The sequence below is a fragment of the Triturus cristatus genome, chromosome 4_1 (assembly GCF_964204655.1).
Source record: "Triturus cristatus chromosome 4_1, aTriCri1.1, whole genome shotgun sequence".
Taxonomy (NCBI): Eukaryota; Metazoa; Chordata; class Amphibia; order Caudata; family Salamandridae; genus Triturus; species Triturus cristatus.
The window spans coordinates 1,005,701,290-1,005,723,072 of NC_140585.1; the positions used below are offsets into that span (position 1 = coordinate 1,005,701,290).

Below are 21,783 nucleotides of genomic sequence, written 5' to 3' on the forward strand. Positions count from 1 at the left end.
TCTCCTCACCCTCCACACATGTCTCTCCTCACCCTCCACACGTGTCTCTCCTCACCCTCCACACATGTCTCTCCTCACCCTCCACGTGTCTCTCCTCACCCTCCACACGTCTCTCCTCACCCTCCACACGTCTCTCCTCACCCTCCACATGTCTCTCCTCACCTTCCACACGTCTCTCCTCACCCTCCACATGTCTCTCTCCTCACCCTCCACCTCACCCTCCACACGTGTCTCTCCTCACCCTCCACGTGTCTCTCCTCACCCTCCACCTCACCCTCCTCACCCTCCACGTGTCTCTCCTCACCCTCCACGTCTCTCCTCACCCTCCATGTGTCTCTCCTCACCCTCCGCACGTGTCTCTCCTCACCCTCCACGTGTCTCTCCTCACCCTCCACGTGTCTCTCCTCACCCTCCACACGTCTCTCCTCACCCTCCACACGTGTCTCTCCTCACCCTCCACACGTGTCTCTCCTCACCCTCCACACGTGTCTCTCCTCACCCTCCACACGTGTCTCTCCTCACCCTCCATGTGTCTCTCCTCACCCTCCACACGTCTCTCCTCACCCTCCACACGTGTCTCTCCTCACCCTCCACACGTGTCTCTCCTCACCCTCCACACGTGTCTCTCCTCACCCTCCACACGTGTCTCTCCTCACCCTCCACACATGTCTCTCCTCACCCTCCACGTGTCTCTCCTCACCCTCCACACGTCTCTCCTCACCCTCCACATGTCTCTCCTCACCTTCCACACGTCTCTCCTCACCCTCCACATGTCTCTCTCCTCACCCTCCACCTCACCCTCCACACGTGTCTCTCCTCACCCTCCACGTGTCTCTCCTCACCCTCCACGTGTCTCTCCTCACCCTCCACGTGTCTCTCCTCACCCTCCACATGTCTCTCCTCACCCTCCACGTGACTCTCCTCACCCTTCACACGTCTCTCCTCACCCTCCACACATGTCTCTCCTCACCCTCCACACATGTCTCTCCTCACCCTCCACACATGTCTCTCCTCACCCTCCACACGTGTCTCTCCTCACCCTCCACACATGTCTCTCCTCACCCTCCACGTCTCTCCTCACCCTCCACACGTGTCTCTCCTCACCCTTCACACGTGTCTCTCCTCACCCTCCACACGTGTCTCCTCACCCTCCGCCTCACCCTCCACATGTGTCTCCTCCTCACCCTCCACATGTGTCTCCTCCTCACCCTCCACAGGTTTCTCCTCCTCACGCTCCACATGTGTCTCTCCTCACCCTCCACATGTGTCTCTCCTCACCCTCCACACGTGTCTCTCCTCACCCTCCACACGTGTCTCTCCTCACCCTACACGTGTCTCTCCTCACCCTCCACATGTCTCTGCTGCACGCCTCACACTGCTGCACGCCACACACTGCTGCACGCCTCACACTGCTGCACACCTCACACTGCTGCACGCCTCACACTGCTGCACGCCTCACACTGCTGCACGCCACTGCACGCCACACACTGCTGCACGCCTCACACTGCAGCACGCCACACACTGCCACACACTGCTGCACGCCGCACACTGCTGCACACAACACACTGCTGCACGCCACGCACTGCTACACGAAACATTGCTGCACGCCACACACTGCTGCACGGCACACACTGATGCAACCGGCACACTGCTGCACGCCACACACTGCTGCACACTGCTGCATTACTCACTGCTGCATGCTGCACGACACAGTGGCACGCAGCACACTGCTGCACGCAGCACACTGCTGCATGCCGCACACTGCTGCACGCCGCTGCACGCCACAGTGCTGCATGCCTCACACTGCTACACGAAACACTGCTGCACGCCGCACACTGCTGCACGCCGCTGCACGTCACAGTGCTGCATGCCTCACACTGCTACATGAAACACTGCTGCACGCCGCACACTGCTGCACGCCGCACACTGCTGCACGCCGCACACTGCTGCATGTCGCACACTGCTGCATGTCGCACACTGCTGCACGCCGCACACTGCTGCACGCCGCACACTGCTGCACGCCGCACACTGCTGCGCTCCACACACAGCTTTTATGCGAGTTTATGCTACTGACATTGTAAATGACAATGCCTTTTATTTGTTTTAAAACCAAAACATAAATAAAAGGCATTGTAATTTTACAATGCCAATAGCTCAAACTCTTATAAATGCGAGACCTATTGCATTGCAAATGCTTGTTTATTTCTGATATTGGAAAATAGTAGACCATCTCAGAGTATGTGAAGGATCTCTGGTACAGTTTTATATATTTAATGTGAAAAAGCATTAGCATATTCAAAATCTCTGTATCTACAAAAGCCAACATGTTGTGTTAGGTCAGTTAGACAGTTTGTTTATTAAGTTCTGCATACCAGTCCATGGCATACAAGTTAGACCTGTAATGAGTAATAGGGATATTCTAGTTTTAGACCAGAGCTTACCAAACGTTTTTTGAACCATGACCCACTTTTTACCACGACAAACGTCTGCAACCCACTTAACTTTAATGGCCAAGAGACGGGTGATTTTTTAAAATGTATCCAAAGCATTGTGTAATAGCTCATTGTCATTTAGAAACAGAACATTTTCCATTGAAATGGCCACTAAATTTGCAAAGCCATAAAGGTTTACTGCTAAAACTATATTGCACACAAATGATAATGTGTGGAAACCGGGTTTCAGTGAACATTTATTATTTTGCATTACCATGTAAGGTGTATTAATTTGTTCTGATTGTATTCAAATCTTTATTTCCATTACACTTAAGAATTACAAACAAATGTGCTTCATTTTGCTTTCCTAACTGCTGAATGTGTACATTTCATTTATATGTATTTACATTTTGTTGTGTGCTACAAAAAAATGACATCTTACAGCCTTTCTATTCACACTTCATGTACCCAAGCAAGACTGTCACATAATTCACTTCAATGTTCTTTCTCTGACTGCAAAGTGAGTGGTTTTTGTAAACACCAGTCCCAATGTTAAAAAAAAAAAAGCAGCAGAAGACGGGTCCTGAATTTGACCTTTGCCTTTGAAGCACAGTAAATGTGAGAAGATGAATACAAAATTTAAAGGCATCTTTACTTACTGCTTGGACTATTGCGACCCATAGGAAATCAGCTGGTTGTCCACCCACCACATAACAAGGAGGGTGTAGTGTAGCTGTGGGGCTCATCATCCTCTCTTTGGCTCATCCATCTATCCACCCTTTCACTCAACCATCCATCCTTGCACCCGTCCATCCACCCTTCGTCCCATTCACACTTTCTCCCATTCGTATTTCGTTCCATCCGTCCATTCATACATCCATTCATTTACCCTTTCACTCAGCCATTCATCCTTTCACTCAGCCATCTACCCATCTATTTATCCATTCATCAATTCACTCTTTCACTCATCCATCCTTTCATCAAGACATACATCCACCCTGCCTTTCACTCATCCATCCATTGTTTTACTCATCCATCTTTACTTGCATCCTTTCACTCATCCATAATTTTGCTCATCCATCCATATTTTTACTCCATCCACTCATCCACCCTTATACACTTCCACTCATCCATCCATTCCTTTACTCATTCTTTCATCCATCCTTTCTCTCATCATCATCAATCCATCCTTTCACTCCTCCATTCATTCACGCGTTCACCTATCCATCCATCCATCCATCTTTCCTTTCACTCATACAACTTCTCACCCTTTCACTCATACACCCTCTCTCCCTTCCACTCTTCCATTCTTGTATCCATCCTTTCACTCATTCCTCCGTGCATCTATCCATCCATCATTTAATACATCCATCCACCCATCCTGCCTTTCACTCACTCACCCACCCAAGTTCATTATGAGCCTTTGTTTGCCAAGGTGTAGACAGAAGAGGCCCATCAAGACTTGACTTCCTCTGTAGCTGCCAAAGCAGGGAAGGGGGTGGGGTAGGGGGCGGGCTGTGACAATGGCCCTGATGCAGAGTCTTAACTTCACTCTTACCTCTTGGTCTACTAGTACAATTGTTGTCTGCAGCTGGTTCCTTCCTTCTCCTGGGCCTCTACAGTTGAGATAAGGAGCACTCTGTTTGCTCAACTCTATAATTGAAACCAAATGCAGTACCAAGCACGTGTTACTACCAGAAGAGCAGTCCCCTGCTCCTACAGCCTATCCCTCTGTGATAATCAACAAATTGTTGCCACCCACTCCCTTCTTGTCCTCATCGAACTGCCGACCCCCAGCCACTGAAGCGCATGGAGTTTCATAACTCCTCCCAGGGCTACTGTTCATGCACCCTAAAAGCAACCGGATCAATGGCATTCTAATTCAGCACTCCCTCTCGTGTGATGTCACTGCTGTAGCTTGTTCTTGCTCACCGAGCTGGCGCCTGTGCAGTAGGACATCTGCAAAGTTCACTAGGGTTCACCTAGGAGATTCAGCACACCGCCTCAGAGCAGCCCTGTGTTTATTTCCCTGAGGATGGCGAGGCAATGCCCCTTTTGCCCATGAACACCAGTCGTCCCTGAAAGCAATCATGGTCAACTGGAAATATGTAAGTCAAATTTCAGCTCACACCTGGTGGGCCTGACTGTGCTATAAAGGTAGTGTAGATAATAAGGCATTAAAAGCTCAGAATAGATTAACAAGAGTCCTCTCTGGTTCCCAGTTGACCTGATAAAAACTCCCTGAAACCTGCCCTTCAACCCAGATCTGTGACTGGGGGTGAGTGTCTGAAAAGTTTCAGCGCTCTGTCCATCACCTTGTGTTTGCTTTGTTCGCCCTAAGTTGGCAGGGTATGCCCTAAGTTGGCAGGGTATGTCCCTAGCTCACTTTGCCACTGGATTCAAGCCAGCCTGGCTGATGAGGGCTGTTGGCCCGCAACCGGTCCCAGGATGCTTGTTTCTGGTCCAGGGAAGATATGGCTTGGCAGTTTGGGCTGGGCTGTTCCCATGAGGCACAGAGTCAAGACTGATTTGCATATAGTTGTGTCTGAACTGGGGTGGCGAAGTGAGCTAAAGAACGATGATGGTTTCAACCCAGATCTGCGACTGGGGGTGAGTGCAGGGGCGTAACACAGGCCCCCGCAGCCCCCCGAGCTGCAGGGGGCCCCCACAGCACCATACTCAGGCCAGAGAGCTCCTTCTTAAATACTGAGTCGGGCCCCTTCATGTACCTTGAAGGGGGGCCCCCTCAACTTTCGTTACGCCAGTGGGTGAGTGTCTGAAAAGTTTCAGCTCTCCATCCATCATCTCCTTGTGTTTGCGTGAATCAATCCTGCAACCATCAGGTACAGCACCTACAGAACCACTAGGGCTTAGAAACACTCCCGGAACAAGGAGTAATCCAAGACCACAATTACACACTAGAACACAGGGAAGCGGGAAAGCAGAAGCATCACATATCAACGCAGGTCTGTACATCTGCCCAGCACATTGCTGAAGTAGATTGGTTGTAGCCTGGAATCAGGAGGTATATGAAAATAAAAGAATATGTCAAAAAAATCACAAAGGTAAACATCCTCCAACCATTGCATACTGGGGCTAGAGAAGACAAAGGACAGATAGCAGAACAGGAAAGTGATCATCTGATCAAGAGGAAAAAAATCCAAATCCAGGCTACTACTGAGGTGAGCACAAGGGCCTGGCATGTAGGCCCCACAGCTTCACAATGAAGAAAAATGAGCAGTAACAACTGCAAGAGTGAAAAGTAGTAAAAATGTGCTAACACTAGCAAAGTGTCTACTTGAGTGGACAACCCAGTCCAATCCATTGCATGTCCCAGTGTACCTCTTAACACAAAAAAATAAAAGAATGGAGAACACCTCTACGTTATTTCCTCAGGTAAAGCATGTGGCAGAAATGGTAATAATCTCTCAGAGACCAGAACCAAAGTGTGGTTGTTGGAAGGAGTCAAAATGCAAGCAAAATATCAAAGAATCTCCAGCCAGATAACATTAGTTTTGTTTATACAAAACAGGAGAAAATTGCCACTCTGAAGGCCCTGCTAAAACCCATAGAAAAAATATGCAGTGTAACAAATAACAGGAGAGGAAGACTGGAGATCAAGGAAGAATGCAGCACAGCTTTGCAAATTCCCAAGAGGAAACAATTTACAGAGTGCCTGGTGAAACCCTGCCAGTGGAAATTAAGCAAGTGACTAATCACTGAACCATCCTACTACAATAGGAGTGAAAAATGTACTTAAGGTGAAAGGATAAGAGTGTGTATTCTAGTTCCAAACTAAACATCATGCCCTTGATGCCCAGAGAAATAGGTGAATAGGATAAAGGCACAGGCACCAGCAACAATGTCAGTTACCCAACATGCAGAAGGGGGCACAGGGTTAAGGCTGCACTTGAAAACTTTGGAGAACCCTACTCTGAATTCAGAAAAAGGTATTGATTCTGTGAAGGATGCTATTTCAAGCTCATTTAAAATGATATTTCTCATAAAAACCAAGGACAAAAAACAGGATTTTTTTTTTAAATATCTCAAGCCTCACCAACAACCATATAGTGAAATACATTGTGCGCAACAAAATAATACTCAAAAACCCTATTACCGCCTACACTCTTACTTACAATATTTTTTAAACCGTACCTCTAAGCTCCAATTTCCAACTTGGTAGGAATTCATAATAGCTATTTCATTATTCATATTAAAAAATATTCATTGTCTAGAGGATCACAAATTACATCATCATCTGTAGGTGAGGCAATGTCTCTTCCGAGATTGGTGCAAACCTTAGTTAGATCTATTCGCCACTGCCAAGAATGCACAATGTCAGCACTTCTGCGTGCTGGAAATTCCAAGGCAGCTCTCGCTCAGTGATCCATTTCATTCTGAGTGGAGCTCAAGACTCCTATACGCCTTTCCACATATACCCCTCCTTACCCGAGTTCTCAAGAACATCAAGAAAAACCAGGCCCAAGTCATCTTAATTGCTCCGAGGGCACAGAGAGTATGGTATCCGAAACTCCTGAGCTTGAGCATCTGTTGTACAGTGTGGTTGCCCATTCAGGAGAATCTTCTGTCACAGCACCATGTCAGGGTACTGTACTGCAAGCTGTCCACTCTCCACCTTCATGCTTGGAGATTCAGTGGCGACTGTTGAAGGTGTTTTATCTCTCTCCCGAAGTATGTGATGTCATTCTGGCAGCCAGGCATTATTGTACAAAACCATTTGCACCTGCCGATGGGACAAGTTTGTGGCCATGTGTACATCTAATTCAGTTGATCCTCTGTCTGGACTCTTGTATGAGGTTCTTGTTGCTTTATCCGTGGTCTGACAGAGCTTTGCTTGAGGCACAGTGAAAGGATATCTGCCCACCATTTCCACCTTTCTACACCCTGCCTACGTTTTACCCCCTCCTAATCCTAATGAAGAGGAGAAACTCTACTGCCTGAATCCAAATGGAGTGTTATCATTCTAAAATGATCTTGTCAAAGAATTCCGGGTGGACGATCAACAACTTGTTGGATTTGTGGGGGCAAAGAAAGGGAAGGCAATTCAGAAGAGAAGCATCTGTCGATGTATCATTCTCTGTATTAAGATCTGCTACACAATGGCCAAGACACAGCCCCTTAAGGGCTTAAGAACTCACTCCACCAGAGCTACTGCTATGACCACTGTGTTGCCTAGAGAAGTCCCAGTCCTTGACATCTGTCAGGCAGCTATGTGGGCAATCCAACACATGTTTGCCAAACACTACGGCCTTGAAAGTCGGGTCCGGCAAGATGAGCAGTTTGCCCGTTTGGTTGTCCAGGACTTCTTAGTTTCAAACTGTCTGCAAACACCTCCAGGGAGAAATTGCTTTGGTATCTGTTCTAAGGTAAGGAATCTGTGTCTAGAAGTCTATCAGATGAACAACATCTATACAACCAATAACGCTTGACTTGTAGAGACCCTATCTATACCTTACATTCCTTCCTGACACTCCCATCCCCCCTTTCTGCAAGCTGTCTTCTCACATTCAGAAATCCTTTTGGACCTCACAGGCATGCTAACGATTCCTCCTCAGCATGGCTCCGTGCTTCTGGCGCAAAAGAAATAGTCAAAAACTTAGGTCTGCGCACTGGGATGGTGCCTATATAGGCATCACGCATGCCACTTCCGGATCGAACAATGCCATGTGGAGCCACCTATCAGTTTGCAAAGGGGCTTTCTAAAAAATATTCAGATCCAGTCGGATGCCTGGGAATATTCTTAGGTAACAAATCTGCATTTAGTCTCTACCAGATAAACGTTACAGAAGGTAAGTAACATGTCCTACTGTGCATCCTTCAAACTTAAAATTAAACTGCCGTTCCTCAATTTCAATCACTTCCCCAACATTTAGGATATGCTGTTTGGCTAGTCCTGTTTTGTGAATTTGAATTACCTGAGACTTACCCCAATACTCTGAAATGTTTCCTGTGGTATGTGTTCAGTTGGACCAGTAGAGTGTTCTGATTAGTGAATATAGACTGTTACACTGTAAGGCAGAAACCTGCTCGCACACTATGCTAGTGACATATCTGCAGTGTAGTCTGCACTTCTATGGCTTCCAGTTTCCCCCCCCCCCCACCTTCCCTCTCATGTCATTTTGTTTCTGCTGTTTGCTGCCCGGAATTTACTTGGGCCAGGGACAAGTGACGACTCTGTCCGAGGAAGTAGAGGAATGGCACACAGACTTGACGCTGTTCTGTGACTCAGAAAAGAAGACCAGATTGACTAAGCCACCCTTATCAATCATGTTACTCTCCCTATTTCGAGGTGACTCCTGTTTTATGGGTTACCTGCTGTGCCTACTGCACCATGGATGGGTTTTCTACTGCACCATGGATGTATTTTCACCATGGATGTCCCAATGCACCTGCTGCACTGCATGTGTTTTTATGGTTTGTGACCCCCCCAATATGTCTCTGTTGTTACTGTTTAGCTTTCACTCACTCCTTGCATCTGTTGACGTGTATATTCCCCTGGTATTGCGGTGGTGGGAGAGTGCAGTGGTACATTAGTTGCTCACCTGCTTAGTTGGCTATCTTGCAATAAACCTTTTTTAGTGATTCTCAGAAATATCAGGACCAGCTAGTGCCAGTAGCATAAAGGAATGGTCTACATTTTATTTAATGGTGGCCACATGTAAAATAAATCTAATCGTACTGCCCCTAGAATGACAAACATGTTCTAAATTTATACTACAAAAGTGGCAGCTCTGAACATATTTAACAATTCAAATATTGCACATTCATGTATCCCTGTTAAACATGCAATCAAATATACAATTGCTAGCATCCTGTTGGCAGCCTGGTCTCTCTAAAAGTGTGATAGTATTCATAGTGTGACACTTTAGCAAAAATGAGGGGTGGGGATTGAAGATTATTTGCAGACACTCCCCCTCCCACTTGGACACCTGTTCCTAGCAAGGATATCTATCAATGACAAAATGCTACTGAAGGTTCATTTGAGTGGCTTGCTGTTATTCTCTTTTGTTTCAATAAATACACATAAGTTTCACTAAATCCCCAGGAACATAACAAATGCTTCTCTTGGACATAGCCTGGGCATCCCTAGGCCCTTGATCAATTGTGCCCTCCAACAGTTTGAAGACCTCTGGTATAAAATGTTATGGGATCTGTGTAGAAAATCACATAGAGCCGCAATCATGTTTCCAAGTTTTACCAAGTGCAAGAGCGGGAAAAACACATTGATCGGAAAGATGGAGAAAGAGAGATGGCAAAACGTCAGAAAGAGAGCAAGCAGGAACCTGCAAGAGTGAGCTAAAGGGGAAGGGAGTGTCTGGTAGTGGATTAAAGAGTTATGAGATGTATTTAAGACAACTAGCTTTGGTATTAAGTGCAGTGAAGTTTAATGGCACTGGCCACGGGCTTCTGAGCAGATCCCCAGGCTCTAACACTCTTTCCTTTACAAATTAAGCACTGACTGCTAGTCCTAGTGTTCCTTATCACACCATTCTAACACTGGGCATAAATTCTTACAGACATGCAAAACATACAACTATTATACAGCACATTCTCTACTGCCTCACCCTTCGAGGTAGGGTGATGTTTTTAGAAGGTGATTCCACAAAAGACAATGGGAAATGAACACATTTTAAAAGCTGACAACATTTGGTGAAAGGATAACTTTCCCCACCACCAATACATTTATAGTCATAGGACATAACTTGATGAATGAAGAGGTTAACGTAGCTATAGGTATTTCAATACCAGGATCTAGGTTTTCCCAAGCTTTGTTTGAATAAGCAGTGTACCAAGATCTATAATAACAGACACACACACGCCTTCTCACTCTTACACACTCCCAAAACACATTTTTGCAGTCACTTTGTTCAGTGCTTAATTTGTAAAAGAATAAGGGGCTGATTATTATGAGTTTCGAACCTGTGGTTGCGGTTCCTGACCCGCCAGACTGGCGGTCCACTCACTGTGTTGTGTTTACGGCAGTGGGACTGCCACAGGCCCGCTGCAACCTCCGGGGATCATGGATCCGGCGGCGGTGATAGGCCCTAATATGGTGGCAGTACAACTATGGCACTGCCGAGCATCTTAGGAGTTTCCAAGCGGCCACAGATTTCATGACGGTGGGGCCGCCTTGAAACCTGTAGCGGTGAGGAAACAAAGGTTTCCTCAGGGCCATGGGGTGCCTGTAGGGGGGCACAGTTCCAGTGGGAGCAAGTGAAGATCCCTATATAAGGTTGTGTGTGACATTTTCTGGGTTGTTTGAATATCATAATGGCTGCCTACGACTGGACACTCTAAAGTCTATGGAATTGATTCTTTGGAAAGCCAATATATAAAGAATTGTCATAATCGAGCTGGGATGTTATTAAAGCCATAAACCCCATGATTAAGGCATCTTGAGTAACAAACGTGGATTTTTTTATTTTCCTGAGAGTCTGGAAGCATGCTAAAATCACTGATCCAATCTGAGTTTCAGTGAGAACTCACTGTCTATAGTAACCCCCATACTTTGCTCTTGTGTTGCAGGGGGAAACTGCCCCCATATCTCAAGGCCAAGCACAAGGATTCCACACATCAGCTTTATCATTGAGAATCACGATTTCAGTTTTTTCTGTATTGCATTTTAAGTAGTTACTGCCCATACAATCACAAATAAAATGCATCTTTGTTTGAAACTTTCGCTGAGAGGCAGAGGAGCATGAAGTATGAAAATTAGTTGAGAGTTTTGCATAATTTTATATTTTGCAATTCATGTCACCTAATGCCTGGATGTGGGCTCTAATGTGAATGTTAGACCCCTGGTGGAGCCGACAATCCAATTGGGCCACTATGACTTAGATGGGCCCAGATGGACTGATTGAGTGCGGTCCTCCAAATAAAATCTTATCCATTCAAGAGCAGGACCCCGCAGCGCAGCAGCCGCCAAACGGGCCATCAAAAATTTGTGGTCAACTGTGTCAAAGGCTGCTGAGAAATCCAACACAACTAGGGAGTAAATCAAGCTCTTTATCGTAGTCCCGGCGCATATCATCTAATACCGACAATATCACTGATTCAGTACAACGTGGTGAGCGAAACCCAGCTTGGCGCACGTATAAGAACTGAGAAATTTCGAGATGTGAGGACAGACCTGTGCCACATGATCCAAAGTTTAGCTGTAAAAGGCAGCAGAGAGATAGAACGAAAGTTTATTTTTATGTATATAATAAAGGAGCTTCCCCTTGTTTTTTTCTGAAGGCAAGTTACTGCTGCCTCTTTGAAGGGTTTCTATACTCTTGCATGTGACAGAGAAATATTAGGAGGGAAAGCTCTGTGCAGCAGTGCAGATTGACCAGCTCCTAATTTATTGTCTCGTGCTCGCTCTTTCCACACTGCCGTTAATTATTCAAATAGATTGCCAGTCTTAACAAGAATGCTATGTTGAGCTCAAAAAACGTTTGGTGAGCTCAAAAAAAGTTGTACAAATCATCAGGAAAGTCTTTCCTCTCCTTTCCCTCTTCGAAACACCTGAACGCGGGGAAGGGCCAAGCTTTATTCTGCATTAACGACAGAGGTGGGCAACAGGAGGTGAAAGCTGTTGCCAAAGGCGCATTTAATATTTTAAAAATGACATATCGAGCGGTTTTCGGTCGGCTGGCCTCATCCACTGTAGGGGTGGGCGGAATTTGCGAAATTCACTTTTGCAAATTATCGCGAAAATGTAAAAAATCTCCGCAAACACGCGGAAATATCGCGAAGATGCGGAAGTTTTTTCCCGCCCGTTCGCTGTATTTTCTGCGTGGTCGCGGCTCGCCAACTTACCCATGCGGTTGCTCGCGGGCGCGGCCATCTTGTTTTCACTTTTCTCGCGGTGCATGATCGTGAGGAGAAAGACGTGATCGCGCGACGCATGAAGTTACTGCGAGCGCGAACTATCGCGAGACAGCGCAAATGGCTACCAACAATCCAACATCTTGTGGAGAACGCGACCGGATCGGGAAAACTTGTCGGCGAACGCGGGGATTCAGGTAAGGCGATCGCGCGCACGCGAGAATGTATTATTTTACAGCGCGAGCAAGAAACAAATTATCGCTAAACTGTGGAATGCGGATATTTTGACATTTTCGCGCTTTCCGCGGAACGCGAAAATTTCAAATTATCGCAATTTCCGCGAACGGAACGGATTTTTAGCCCAGGCCTAATCCATTGGTCTGTTCAGTTGTCATTGACTTTAAGACCCTTCCCCCTACAGCTCACACATGTGCCGGTAGGTCAGCCCACTTCAGCCTGTTGGCTGTCTTTGAACTTCGAGTAAAGGTATCACACCCTTGTTAGTTAAATACACAATGCAGAAAAACAGGATTCTTACTGGCACAAAGAAAAGTCACTTTTTGGCTTTAAATGACTGAAATTTGAAGACAAAGTTTTTTCATAAACATGCACTATCTATAGAAAATCATGGATAAAGAATTGAAAGAAAAACATATTGGTAAAGCAAAGTTTGGACCCACTATCCGTGAACTCAAGTCCAAATATGAGCAAGCAAAATACCATTACTAACTCCACCTGCCTGTTAAGAAGTACATATGCTGCTATATTAAAATGATATGGAGTGCTTTAAAAAAATGTAATTGAAAATGTTTAGTGCTGGCGTATACAACCACATTAAAACTGCAACTTGCTTTTTTGTTTTTTAATTATTTTTGTGGCATATGCTTTCAATAGAAAATAACCATCGCACTAGCTTGCCACGATCAGGCCTATTAATGATTCTTGTGATAAATGCTAAAATGATATGATCTGTTTCTGCTAGCTCTGCAGCCACTGTTATCCAGCGACACTGGCGAGGATATGCTGTACGCAGAGATATAAGTTTTTACCTCTCACTTCATGAGGCTGCTGTCGTGATCCAGACAGCGTGGAGAAACTTCCACTGCCGAAGGAGCAACAAAAGTGCTTGGAGGAAAGAAACTTTGTCAGACCTCGCCACTCCACGGCGTAGATGTGCAGCTGCAACACGCATTCAGGTTGGTGAACTGTCAGCCTGTGAACGGTCACACAGGTTATGGGGATCAAAATACATTGAACATTTATGTCGCGTAATGTACAGAGCAATGTTACTCCAGCAGCAGCAAGACAAAAAATGCAAATTGGTAGGAAACTATATCAATTCACGATTTTATACGTTTCTTTCGCCACAGATTTTCTACTAGAGCAAGGGTGTGCAACAGTGGTACACAAAGGCCGAAGCCGCGCCATGTTATGCGATAACCACTCAGGGCCGGCTTTAACACTGGTTGCGCCGTGTGCGACCCTGTCTGTTGGCGCCCCCCTCCCCCCCCCCCCAATGACCACCTCTGCCACGGATTCCCTCACTAGCACCCTTTAACAGTGCCCCTCAAGTCTCCATAACCACTGGTCTCTCGGAATCATTTAGTTTATAGCACCACTCATACCAGTGTAAGGTGTCCGGGCACTTTACACCACACATTGCACGGAGACAATCATATGTGGGTTAATCAGTGTATAGGGAATGTTACATCAGACAGGACTGCAAGGTGTAGTGTAGGAGTGACATGTCATCGATACTGGTAGGCAATGTAGTTTAAGAGTCTTTATTCTGGAAAAACACAAATTCAGCATTTAAAACATAACATCATTATTAGGAGCTCTTTTTAATAATAATTGTTTTCTACCAAAATGAACCTTATTGGCAATATTAGGATAATGAAAGACTGGGCAAAAAACATATAGAACTAACATATACCTTGCAGTTTGCATGCAGTTCTTTGATGACAGTTAATAGGTCAATGTTCTATATTAGGATTTTGACTTATAAACAACAAGTAACGAAAGGAGCTCTCTTACATTATATGCACATGGTTTTCGGCATGGTACAGTTCTTAGCAGCGGGTATTTTAACCCTCTGCGCTACCTTTGGATGAGTCAAAACTTCCACTAGCGTCTACAAACCTCCGATCTTTTTCTTTCCAGTAAGACGATCAAACACTTGAGTTATCTTGACATTTAAATTGATGCCTGAAAATTGCTGGAGGCCAGGCACGCAGCAACCGGTGCTTTTAAAATGATAATATACTTGCAAAAATGACATCCCCACCCCAAGTAAGCACCCGGTGCGGTGGCACCGATTACACCGCCCTAGAGCCGGCCCTGTAACCACTAACTGCAACCGACCGTTTCCAAATAGAATCATTGAATCTTAACATGTGCTGAGAATTTCCCACCCGAATGACCCGGTCACTCCTTTGCTAGTTATTGTGGATTCTCATTCCAGTTTAGACCATCCTAGAACTTTGAATCGCCTTCATCATATGTTTCTGGTGACAGACCCTATTTATGGGGCAACGGGGCAAGCAGGGCATACAGGGGCACTGGACCACAGCCTTTGGAGCTGGGATTGCTTTCTTATGATGTCCGAGGGTATGCAAACAGGGCCAAGCACAGCCCCCTCAGCACTGGACTCAGCAGGGAGGTTATTGTGGAGGTGTAACAATCTCAGCACTCAACAGTGTAATAATGTGATTGTACAGTCCAGTGCTTATCTTTATAAAAGAATAGTTTAATGCACAATAAAATTCAATACTTCTCACTATACAGAAAGCATTGGATGCTCAAAGTCAGAGGTGCAGGACTACTGCCTTCTGGCGAGAATGCACCCTCTACCCCCTTCCTTAGTCTAAGGTTACCCTAGTGTAGGTTTCAGCACAGGTGGACTCCCTCTCCCCCACCCCCTGGCGGGTATGCACGAGGAGGCCCTCAATCTCTTAGTGTTTGCTTTACCCACAGTTTGGGCCCATTTTTCCCACAGTTTGGGTCCTTGATAGGTCTCTCACTCACTTACCCGTAGCTCTCACAATGGCCTGCTTCCTCCTAGACAGATTGACTTGTTGATTCAGTGGCTTGGTCCTCTCTGGGGTGATGCAGACCGCTTCTTGTCTCAGATCCAGTGACAGAAGCTCAGTCACTTCAAGGTACTTCAGTGCAGCATCAGACCTTTGTCCACTCAATCTCACTTCCAGGTAGCACCTGACAGCAAAAGAATCATGTGGGTACACAGTGGCAAGCACCTCAAGACAGCAGCTTTACTTCTAGCGAGGTTTGGCAAATGCCATGGGCTTTTACAGGTCTCTTCTTCAGTGACACATACTGCTCGAGGGCATAGCAGGATCTACGGGTTGATCTGCTCAGACACACTTTGGCAGTGCTGCAAATCCTCCGCTTCAGTGATGGTTACTGGCTCCGAGCTTGGAGCATGCCAGTCATGGTTCCACAAATCTCTGTCAAACTAACCCACATCACTGAGGCCATCACTAGGACATCACTAGGCTGCTCCTCCTTCAGGGTTGATTCTCTCATTCCTTCTTCTTTCAGGCAAGATCATCCTTCCATTAGAAGGAACATCTATTCTTTCAAGTCAGACTCCAAGGGAGCTGGCTGTCAGGTGAACACCCACCGTGGTTGCGCAGTAGTCCTCTGAGTACTGTGCGGAGAAACCTCTCCTTGATCGAGTAGGACATGGAAATGGAACAAGAAGTTGGTCAACAGTTCCTTCTCTTAAACAGGTACAAAGAACCAGGGATGCATATTCTGTCTGCAGTTCCAGAACCAGTTTAGATTGGTTCTTCTTTCATGTGTCTTTCACAGGATGTCTTACAGACTCAACTTTTTTGTAGAGTGATGCTGCTCACCGCAGGATTGTCTCCAAGTTGGAGTACCCATAAGAGAACAATGAAAGATGTGAGGATTCTGCACGTAGCTATTACAGCCACATCTGACAGTGATCAGGAAGACATACAAAAGGCTGACCTTTTTATAAATGACACTTAATACTCTGACACCAGGAATTGCAGTCCCGCCCTTCACCACAACCATCCACCAATCTGCATTATTTAGGGCAGTGGTAGGCCCTCATTGAATTTCAAAGGGGGGCTTGTCTCCTCTTTTCCCACTTCAGTGTCTTGGTCCCCTCCCTCAGTTCAGGAATATCAGAAATACATATCCACAGTCTGGGAAAGTACCCTCACTTCCATCTAGTGCATATGAAAAGGCCAGGGTCTTCCAAAGTGCAACCCACGGCTCTTCTTCACTATGGTTTACTCTGGCATGCACATTATGTGTAATACGCAGACCACACACATAGATACAAAATTGGTTCAGGATAGCAGCACAGTGATCCGAGTTCACCTGTAGCAGCGGAACTTTACATGAGTGGGCCAACAGGCCTCCACTCCTGTCACATAGATAAAAAGGTCTGGTAACCACTATGCATTCAGAAAACATGGTATGCTGCCACCACCAACAGGGACAGTAGTCCACTGTCTTTAAATGAAGGCACACTTGGTGCGTCCCTGTAAGTCACAGGACGTGTCCATTACCTCACTTATGTTGGGAAACAGGCCTAGGTTCTGCTAACACACTAGGATAGTGTGAGGCTAGGGCCCAAAAAAAAAAAACAGGAGGCCAGATACTCGCTGTAGGGCACTAAGGACAGGGTACACAACTGTACACCATAAAAGAAACATTCCCATCCCAACAGAGGCGTTGACACCCATACTAAGACACGGTACATGGACAAAGGCAGAGTCATGTACTGGTGTAGGGCAAAATGGACATGCACAATTTGTGACAGGGACATGCACACAGGAATAGGGATTCAATGACACACCAGAAAAGTAAATAATAACACTTAAATTGGGAGACATGGGCACTTAGACTGGCGGCGATTGTCACACATTAGGATAGGGAGACCTAGATATGCCATCTGTGATGGGGAAAGACAGACAAGCATACTGGTACTGGGGGAGATGGTCACACTCACTGAGATTGAGAGGCACGGATATTAACTCTGGAACAAGCAGAGGATGACACTCACATCGCGGCTTAACAAATGACACCGTGAAGACATTCACACTGTTGTTTGTGAAAGGTCCCAAGATACAGCAACCCTCCAAGCATTGACGGCCGCCACAAAACTCCAATGGTGGGGTGGGGGGGCTAAGGGAGATATAATAGAAAATAATCTTACCTGTCCTACCTCTGGCACGTCGGTGCTCCTCTTCACTCCTGATGGTGTCCCAGCAGTCTCTGGGACACCAGCACAGGCTGCCCACCCAGTCTAGATGCTGCTCTCATAGTATGAGAGCAGTGCCAAGATTGGTCTGAGCAGCCTCGTTTGCGGCTAAGACAGTGCCTTAGTGCCTGTTGCGTTTCTGCATCCCGGCTGTGCGACACAGCTGAATTGGAGACGTCTGAGTGCGCATGTCTGTTTGGCCAGCCTAAGACAGCCAGCCAAATCGAAATGTGCACTTTAAAGTGCACACTACCACCTCCTTCCTGCCATGCCCGGCCTCCGCCCAAGACTCCCTGGCTCAGTTAGTTAGCAGAAAATAATGATAATATTTGTATATTATCATTTTATTTGCCACTGACTGACTCAGTGGGGCGAAAATCCTCTGCCATTACGGAGGAGCTGCCCCTGCCTCCAAGGGATTCCCTGCCACAGGAAAACAGTCAATCCAACAAACGAAAGCATTTTGAAATGTACAGCAAACAGAGTGTGTTTCCTTTATTTATCAACGTATCAATATTCCTTTGTTATTTGTATGAATGATATATTGTTATCACGGTTACACTGACCAGCCATTTTTTGGTCTTGCCTCAGACAGTGCATGCACTGAGAGACATTTTATTACCTTACAGTAGGCTTTGAGCCTGCACATTACACACCATTTGTTGGCTTCATTATAGCCCTCATTTGCTTGATTCTAATTTGGTAGCGTGTGTGGGCTTGACTTCCTCTTCTTGGCTTTGTTCCACCCCTGGAACATGGGCTCATTATGTGTTTCCTTCCGCTGCTCTGTTTTCAGGCACTACTTTCTTCTTTTTGCTAAACACTCTAGGAGAGTGCATGTGTTTCAGTGCTGTCTCCCATATGTATGTCTCCCCCTGAGCTGTGCTCGCTGTCTGTATGCTTCTCTCTGCCCTTTTGTGCTTATCCATCCCTCTACATTGCTTTTTAGTCTGTGTGCTTCTTCCCCACCTGTGTTGCATGATCTCTTTTCCATTACCGAACCCATGTTCATATCAATCTCTGTTTGCCCACAACCTCAGTGTTGCTTTCTCCTACTCACCCCCTCTCCTGTTGCTTCCCCCCCTCCGCGTTGCTTTCTCCACCTCGTTGCTTCCCTCTACCCCCGCCTTCCTTCGCCCACTCCTTCCTGTTGCTCACCTTTCCCCCCTTGTGTTGCTTGTTCCCACCCTCGGTGTTTCTCCCCCCGTAGCGTCCCTCCCACACAATATTATTGGTTGTTTATAAATCTAAATAGGATCAGCAGACCGAAAATAAAATAAAAATGGTGTCATTTTGTAGGCATGTGGATGCTCGCTGCGATCACCTACCAAATGATGCGGCTGACCGCATATGGCTTTTTTTTTACATTATAAAAGCTATGCTGTTCAGCATCGGGGATGCTGTATAGCACAGCTATCTCATCGGCAAAGCCAATGGGTTCCAAAGGTGTGGCCTGTTGGCTTTACCAGTGCTTGTTTGGTATGGTTCGACAGCACAGCTGTCTGGTTGACCACTGTTATCAATTTTTTTTAATTGGCATAATGTGGCTTTGGCTCCAACAAAAGGAATAGTTCTCTCACCTCCTGCTATTGGTTATTTTTTCTCATCTCCACATCTTCAGATGGAGTCCAGGCGGAATGCACCCAGTTGTCACGTATTTTGTCACATGCAATTATCTAGCTCCTGTACGGAATTTTTCCAGAAAGTGGCATTCTCAGCTATGTTTTTCCTGCATTGGAGAAGCCAGTAGGGCAGACTTTCATGTGATAAACAGCATTTGTGCGTGCAACACATATAAAGGGAATTTGTAAATGTCTCTTTATGTGCGTTGGCGCATTAAAGCCAGGCCTACTTGCTTTGCCAATTCTAGTTTTCACTTTTGTTTGTTGCTAGAATTCCGTCTAAAACCATTATTTCTGAACACATCGGATGTTATGTACGGAACCAACTAAAACATGTCCCTCATTGCCCAATACATTGGTTGTGCAATGGCGAGTAAAAGCACTTTTACCCACTGGAAGCTCTAACAAATGGCTGTTTGATTCCTACTCCTTAGAAATATAATTGCTGAAAGAGCACGCTTGTGTTTTCCTTTGTATCTCGCTTTCCCCCGGGCTACCATGGCCCCATTGGTACTGTCAGATATGTAATTAGTTGACCTAAGCTTGTAGTGAAGGGAGTTTTAGGATTCCATTCTTCTTACCAGAGGAGTCTCCTGGGTATGCTGACATATGGCGGGATTTCATTTATCTTGAATTTTGAAGTGCCACAAAGCGCAAAAAGAAAATCATTGAGGTATAAAATGAAAGTTTAAGGTGTTTAATGTTCCCAATGGAATAAAGTAGGGAATCTGAACTTGATTTACAGTCTCGTATAATGTGTTTTAACATTTTTGTTCAGGCCTGTTGGAAGGGTTTCTATTTGAGGAAAAAACTCTCCGCTGCCCTTGCTGCGATTGCAGTTGATGAACTGGACGAGGACTTCGAAGAAGTAAATTTGGATGATTTTACGTATGACGAAGTAGGTAGCATTCGTACTGTAGACATTAAATCATTGCTTCCTTTTCTGTAATTAAAGTGCACGTTGTATGCTTCCTTTTCTGTAATTAAAGTGCACGTTGTATGCTTCCTTTTCTTTAATTAAAGTGCATGTTGTATTGAAAATCATACAACATAACAAACAATGTTTGCTACATGGTTTTGAGCCACATGCAGAGTGTTATACTTTGAAAAATAGTGTCAACCATCGGCAACTTTTGAATGACAGAACTATGTTGTAGAATATTATTAGATATGTTTTGATACAACTTGTTAAGAACAGACCCGTTTATTTTAACCTTTGCCAAAACCCTTTTCGTAGTGCCAAGGAGCAGTGACGGGTTACTGGACCCAACAGTGGGGTTGTGGCCTTTTACTCCTGCTGTCCCGGGTCGGCCTATTAAGGGCACTACTAACTCAGTCAAGTACTACCCCTTTCACCGCGTGACTCCCACTGGTTGCGCGGATCGAGCAGTCCATGACTGTTGGAGGGTGGGGTAGGTGTTAAGCATACACAAGCACAAGAGTCAAAGTACAACAGCAATTGCAATAAGCTGATTGTCCAGTCAAATACTTACTTTTAGGAACATAAATAGTATTTTAATAAAAAAATACAAAGCATAGAGGCAGCACATTAAATATTATTCACAATCTCTTAAGATCTGTACACTAGTGTCGTCCTGGGCACTATCCCAAAGTGCCTCTGTCCCTCCTAGTGAGGCTCATTATCCCCGTTCAAAACTGGAGGTGACTTTCACGTACGGCCCAAGCTAGTCCCCACGTGACAAAGTCTAATTTTAGCCTTAAGAGTCAACTTCAGCAGTGCTACAGGCCGAGTTTGTGCAAATCCACATCAGGCCTACTGGCCATGAACAGTTTTACCTGACACAATGGCAGCCGTAAAGTTTGGAAGGACTAGGGCACATCTCTGCGGGCTCTGATGTCGAGGGTATGCGACCTGCCCCCGTCTTTGTCTGATGATGTGCCGGGTCTCCTCAGTCTCCAGATAGCCAGCACTGGTGGCGGATGTCCCCTCTGCGGCTCCTACGTAATCAGTAAGTGATCTTCACAGCTGAATGACTATGTTAATCCAGGGTAACAGCCCTACCTCAACAGTGGACCCCTCCTGACACCCGGGGTTTGATGATTTAACCTGCACCAGAGCGACAGCCCTAATATCACGGTGTCACTCTCCTGGCACACAGGAGTCACCTCATTCTCAGCACAAAAGCGACAACCCTAGCTTTAACAATGGCCCTCACCTGGCACATGGGGGCCTCCGATTTCTGTTTGCAGCTATCCCAAATGGGTCAGGTGTCTCACTCTTTGCTCACTGGGATCCATTTGCAGGATCCCCACTAGGCCTCGCTCTCTATAGACACTCTCCTCACAGGGTCTACTGGTCTTGGTAGGCAGGCAGACGGCTGGTGCTCCAGGCACAGGGCAAGTGGTCTGGACTTCCTGAGTAATGTCTTCTCACCCAGCAGGAAGCATAGCAGATCTTGGTTCCTAGTCCTGGCTCCAGCAGATAGAAGTCCTGAATATCTTCTCTCTTGTTGAGCAGTGCTGTTAAAAAAAACTTGTGGGACTCAAGTTCCCAGCTTTATAGTCAAAATCCAGACACTGATGTAATTTAGTGGCTGATCCTTTGATATTCCAGTTGTGGGTGTCGACTTATTTGAAGCGCCCTTCCTCCTGTTCTGTCCTTTGTTAACGAGGCAGT

General features: G+C 46.0%; 1 protein-coding gene across 1 annotated transcript in view; it reads left to right on the forward strand.

Moving 5' to 3' along the window:
• Nucleotides 1-21,783, forward strand: part of LRRIQ1 (leucine rich repeats and IQ motif containing 1) — a 1,142,626-nt gene that overhangs the window by 590,604 nt on the left and 530,239 nt on the right. Inside the window, exons 16-17 of the mRNA XM_085653925.1 lie at nucleotides 13,246-13,459; nucleotides 19,924-20,043. Coding sequence (XP_085510051.1) covers nucleotides 13,246-13,459; nucleotides 19,924-20,043 — 334 coding nt within the window. The remainder of the gene's footprint in view (nucleotides 1-13,245; nucleotides 13,460-19,923; nucleotides 20,044-21,783) is intronic.